Source organism: Epinephelus moara, chromosome 21 (assembly GCF_006386435.1).
Source record: "Epinephelus moara isolate mb chromosome 21, YSFRI_EMoa_1.0, whole genome shotgun sequence".
NCBI lineage: Eukaryota > Metazoa > Chordata > Actinopteri > Perciformes > Serranidae > Epinephelus > Epinephelus moara.
The window spans coordinates 11,178,764-11,184,763 of NC_065526.1; the positions used below are offsets into that span (position 1 = coordinate 11,178,764).

The 6,000-nt window shown below is 43.5% G+C and overlaps 1 protein-coding gene across 1 annotated transcript; it reads left to right on the forward strand.

The window, feature by feature from the left end:
* Positions 1 to 1,077: 1,077 nt before the first annotated feature.
* LOC126382861 (probable G-protein coupled receptor 148) lies at positions 1,078 to 5,608 on the forward strand. Its single transcript, XM_050032962.1, has 2 exons — positions 1,078 to 1,750; positions 3,600 to 5,608. Exon 2 carries the CDS (start codon positions 3,682 to 3,684, stop codon positions 4,642 to 4,644), a length of 963 nt encoding a protein of 320 aa, XP_049888919.1. The 5' UTR covers positions 1,078 to 1,750; positions 3,600 to 3,681; the 3' UTR covers positions 4,645 to 5,608.
* Positions 5,609 to 6,000: the final 392 nt, after the last annotated feature.

The following is a 6,000-nucleotide window of genomic DNA, read 5'->3' on the forward strand; positions in this document are numbered from 1 at the left end:
AGGGTGAGGAGCTCGGACATCAGGAGGGAGCTCAGAGTAGAGCCGCTGCTCCTTTGCGTGGAAAGGAGTCAGTTGAGGTGGTTTGGGCATCTAATTAGGATGCCCCCTGGGTGCCTCCCGTTGGAGGTGTTCTGGGCACGTCCCACTGGTAGGAGGCCTCGGGGCAGACCCAGAACACGCTGAAGGGATTACATATCTCATCTGGCCTGGGAACACGTCGGAGTCCCCCAGGAGGAGCTGGAAAGTGTCGTTGGGGAAAGGGACATCTGGGGCACTTTGCTCAGCCTGCTGCCCCTGCGAATAGTGAATAGCCAAATGTAGGAGATATCGGCTGTAGAGATGTCTGCTCTCTCTCCAATATAACAGAACTAGGTGGCACTCAAAAAATACATTTGGAAAAGTCAGCAGCAATGTCTCTTTCCAGAAATCATGACCTGTTACTCAAGATAATCCACAGACCTTGTTGTGAGCAGTTTCATGTAGGAATTATTTTCTTGTTAACAAACTACACCCTGGGGCGTCGGTGGCTTAGTGGTGGAGCAGGCGCCCCATGTACAAGGCTGTTGCCGCAGCGGCCTGGGTTCGAATCCAGCCCGTGGCCCTTTGCTGCATGTCACTCCCTCTCTCTCTCCCCCCCTCACGCTTGTCTGTCCTGTTAAATAAAGGCTAAAAATGCCCACAAAAAATAAATAAATAAATAAATTTTAAAAAAAACTACACCCGCCGACCGTATCACCATGTAGAAGGAAGAGTGCATTTTCTGCTCGCTCACCTTGCACCACCGAGCTAGCTAATGTTACAGCTCAGCCAAGAAGGGCGGCAGTAATGTTCATATCCTGCACTGTCATGAGCTCGAGCCTCTTGTCCATGAGTAGTTGCACACTTCCTTCTGCATGGTGACCTTATTGTGAGCAGTTTCATGTAGGAACTAATTTCTTTTTACCAAGCTAAATTTGCCAAGCTTATCACCACGCAGAAGGAGGTGTGCGGGTTCATGCTTGTGAGAGCGCTAACGTTAGCTAGCTTAGTGGTGCTAGGTAAGCTCGCTTCCTCCTGCGCGATGATATGATTTGCAGGTGTAGCTCTTTAGAAAGAAAATAGCTCCTATATGAAACTGCTCACAACAAGGTCTATGGATTATCTTGAATCACCAGGTCATGATTTCTGGAAAGAGACATTGCTGTTGAGTTTTTCAAACGTATATTTTAGCCGAATGCCATCTAGTTCCATTATATTGGAGAGAAGGCAGACATCTCTACAGCTGATATCTCCAACACTCAGCAACTCACACCAAAATAATCTAGACTGATAAACAGCACTACAGGTAAGAGGACAAACATGTATTTTTGATTTGGGAGTGAACTGTCCCTTTAAAGCAATTAGAGTTCGACATCCTTGATGATTGGTATAAATTCCAGTAAGATGAAAATGTGAATCTTATCAATTTAAACAATATGGTTTTCAAATGGCTTTCTTGAATCAAGCCACTTAAAACTTCTTGGATATAAAACATGGAAAAAGTGACAGCATGAGAAGCAGCGAAGAGGATAAAAGCTCCACCCTGTAACTATGTGACTGACGAGTGGCCGTAGCTTTCTCCATCCCTTACAGTATATTATCTGTGTGAGTCAACAGAGTACATCAGATAAGGCCAGCGTGTGAGACCAGTCGTACAAAACATCCATTGATTTATCGAAGCGTAAAGTCCTAATGGACTAATACAGAGAGGTTTTTCTCTCCGGGACATCAGGTAAGAAAACCTACCTTTGGTCAGTCAATAATTTGTCGATGTGTGTGTTCTCACAAAGACATCGAAATAGAACCAAGCGATTATCTGTTTCAGTCTCAAGTGTTTGTCGGCATTTGTGCAGGGGGTGGCAGTGGCATAATTATGTTTGCATTATTAAAATTTTCATTTTAGCTTTTAATACTGATGCCAACCCAAGAGTGTCGGGAAATTTATGTATATTAAGTTCCAAAAATTATGTTCCACTCAAACTGCAGCTGCAGTTGATTGTTAATTTTTAAAATATAAAATTTTAATGTGTATTTTGTAATGCAGCTTGCATTGACTTAACAACAGACAACTTCAGCTTGTTCATTTGCATTTGTTTTCTTTGGCAACATAAAACACAAGCGGCTAAGTCTTCTACTGTGTGTTCATATTTAAATATTGGCTTCTCATTTTCGTAATGGTGTTGACTGAACTAATCCAGCCTGGACTATAAATAGCGAAGAGGGAACTGCAAAATTTTAGGACTGTGTTTAGGTTTTGTGGGAGGCACAAGGGACACATTCCCCTAGAAGTTTAGATCACATGCATGTGCGCCCCCCCCCCCCCCAGTAAAAACATGTAAATAGGGAAGGATTTTATTTTGACAAAATTAAAGAAATTTACACCATAAATTGATGCAGAAAAATTCACCAGAATGCAGAAAATTAAGTGTTTAACGCTCAAAATTTCTGTTGGAGCTATATTAATGTGTCAAACCCAATGTTAAAACAAACCTACGCCTTTGCAGAAGTCGTCTTGTGGCGTCACAAAACCAACAAAAAAAGGCATTCTTTAACGTTGGGATGATGCACGGTCGTAGTAGTTTAATAGTGACTGCCGGCGTCAGGGGGAAACACAGCTGGACAGGGACAAAAGTTAAGGCAGCGAAAGTCCGACTGGGGCGGGCGGGATTAATGATGGATGGGTCCAAGAAACACTGACTTTCACCCGTGAGAGTGGTGTTCATGTCCCGTAAGATTCTAAAGCCAAACCCTGTTCTTTTTGCCTAAACCCAACCACGTGTGTTTGTTGTTGAAGGAAAAAAAGTAGTGTAGTGTAGAAACCAATGTAGTGTTTATATTTTGAAAGAGACTGTATGTGAATGGTGAATGTCCTGTGAAAACGGAAGTGTATTTTGAAAGAAGTCAATGCATGTAACAGGCAGAACTTGACACAGCGTCCCAGACCCTCAACAACCAACGCACCCAGGGTACCTTTCAGTCCATGACCAAACGTCAGTCTGTGACGAGGTCGGAGTGAGAATGCGTTGGATGGGTATGAACACCTTGAGAGATATTGTTTAAAAACCATATTTCATTTTTCATATTTCAGTTACTGTTACTTCTTTTCTCACAGCAGTTAATTTGGTTATAATTATATGAAAAATATATGTAAAATAGTCTCACTACTCATACAGTAGACCAGTGGTTCCCAACTGGTGGGTCACGGGTCCATTCTGAATGGACCGCAAGTGACTTGCAAATGTGTGAAGTTAGTAAAAAACACACTTTATTTTGGAGTACAGTGAATTTCCGGCACAGAGATTTCATTTTGAAGTGCCGTATCCTGCTGTAGTGTGACTGACAAACAGACTGCCACTCAACAGAGACAGCAAACTAGTTCAACGACATGGCCAAGCACAAGTATGACGAATAGATTCACCTGTGTGGACCGTGAACCAATGACCAAGGAGAAATCTAGACCCTGTCGCTGGACCAGTTGGGAACCATCACTGCACTAGACTGTGTATTTGGATGCATTAACGTGCTTCCTTTTTTACGTGGTCCACTCTGCTGATATTAATTTATGGTCTTTTCATTAACAGGAAGTTGCTGGAGGAAGTAGTCAACACATCATAAAACACACCTCAGTCAGAGCATCTGTGCCTCCATTCCTCAAAAGACAAAATGACCTCATCAGTGTTCATTTCCATTTCAAACATCACACAGGACTGGGAGGAGTGTATACGGAAGTGGAACCTAAATTTGTTTATCATCCCTGCTACAGTCATCACTCTGGCCACCTTGCTGGCAAACCCCATTCTCCTGACGTGCATTTTTCTGTCCCGTGCCTTGCGTCAGGAGACACGTTACGTTCTGGTGGCCAACACCCTGACAGCAGACATCCTCTTCCTCGTCCTCAACCTGACTATGGTGATATGTAATGCTGCCAAAGCTCGATTCCACTGGCTGGTGTGTGAGCTGGTCACAGCCGTCACTGTCACCGTCTACTGCTGTGCCATCCTCACAGTCACCCTCATGGTGGTCGACACCTACGCTGCGGTTCGCTGGCCTCTCCGTTACCATGACATTCTTCCACCAGCCCGCATCCGCCGCATTCTGGTGGGGGTGTGGCTGCTGGCAGCCATGTACCCGTTCACCTTGGTGATCATAATGGAGGTGAAGAGGGTGACTCCTCATGAGACGGGAGCTGTGTGCCTGGTCCTCATCTCCCTCGGCTTCATTGAGGGCCAGAACAGAGATCAGATCCACATCTACTTCTTCATCACTGCACTCATCTGTACTATACTCATTTTATACTGCTACATTCGGCTCTACATGGTAACAAGGACCCAAGGCATCTGGCAGAACCGCTTCTCCAGGGCCCGGGTCACGCTGCTGGCTCACGGGGTTCTTCTCTTGCTCTACTTTGTCCCCGGCTTTGTATTCACTCTGGAGCTCTCCCTGTTTCTGAGGAAAGACATAAGTCAGGATGTTCGTGTGTGGATCAGCACAATCAATATGTGTATTCTCATGTTACTGCCCAGAACGTTTGCTCCATACCTGTATGGGCTGCGGTACAGGGAGCTCTCTGACACTCTGATGCAGCTGCTGAAACAGCACAGGAGACTCGGCCAGATCACAGGTTAAAAGAAGACACTTACAGACTGTCTATTTATCAAAATGTGTCCAATGGATTTATTTGTGATGCACATATTTTCTGTTGTAACTGTAAGGACAGTAACCAGGATGAGTTCAGATCCCCCAAGGGCAATTTTATTTTGACTAGCCATCAAAAAGAGTCTATTTTTCTATTTCCACATTTTCTACATTCATTTAAAGGTCCCATATCATAAAAAAAATCTGATGTCCATGTCTTCTTTTTATTATAGAGCAGGTATAGGTGCTATATAAATACTGTTAAAGTGTCAAAACGCTCAGTCCACAGAGAAATGCATCAAGTCTGTATTCAGAAACTGTGCCTTTGAATGAGCTGTCAGGACTTCTGGGAAGTTGTGATGTGAACACTAACCAATCAGAGCAAGCCGGGCTGTTTTTATCAGTGGGGGCTTAAAGAGACAGGTAATAAAACGGGGCGTTTCAGACAGAGGGTGAATACAGGTATATTCAGGCAGACAGTTTGAGGAAAATAAAGTGTTTTTTGAGCATTAAAGCATGAAAATATTTCAAGCAGAAACCAAAAATGCAGGCATGAACTTACAATGAGCATAAAATAGGACCTTTAAAATATATTGTTTATTGGTGTATATTGTCTAAATTCCATGTCCAAGTAACCCTAAAATCCGTTTATTTTATCTTTCTTTTTTTGGCTTTACAGCAGCAAATGTAAAAATAGTGACTCTAAAACACCATGTGTAATTTGTGTCTAAATTTAGAGCGTAAACTCCTCCTCAGCTCGTTAAACTCCCCATATTCCCAGAAACAATACTGAGGACATACCCCCTGTGTTCCCAGTGGTAGCTACAGCCCTGGTTACTGCCCTGTCCATGTTTTCCATTGCGTCACCTCAGCGAGCCTCATTTGTCATTCTGCTCTTTTCTTCTAAATAACACATATCATGGTTACGGTGAATTGTAAATTAGTGATCCAACACCGCTGCCACCTGTCATCGTGTGTGTTGTGTGTGTAATGAGAGCTAGTTTAATGCATGTGTGGATCCGAATGAGAATATGCTTGCTCTCTGAGTTTATGTCCCAGTGTTGAGGCGTCTTTAATCCCATGATTTAAAAAATAAATAAACTGTGCAACCCATATGTGTATTTTATCCTCATTACGTAATGTGAAAGCTGGGCAGAACGTGACACTAAGCCTCAGGTTTATGACCATACTGTTGTAACCAAGCACTTTACTCCATTTGCCCTCAAAGCCGTGTTTGTCTAAATCTGGCTGTCCAAGATCATTAACAACTGGCTGACTGACAGAACACCTTCCCTCGTTTAGGAAGGTGTGGTGGATAGTGATGAGTCAGACATCTTTGCTGCAGGG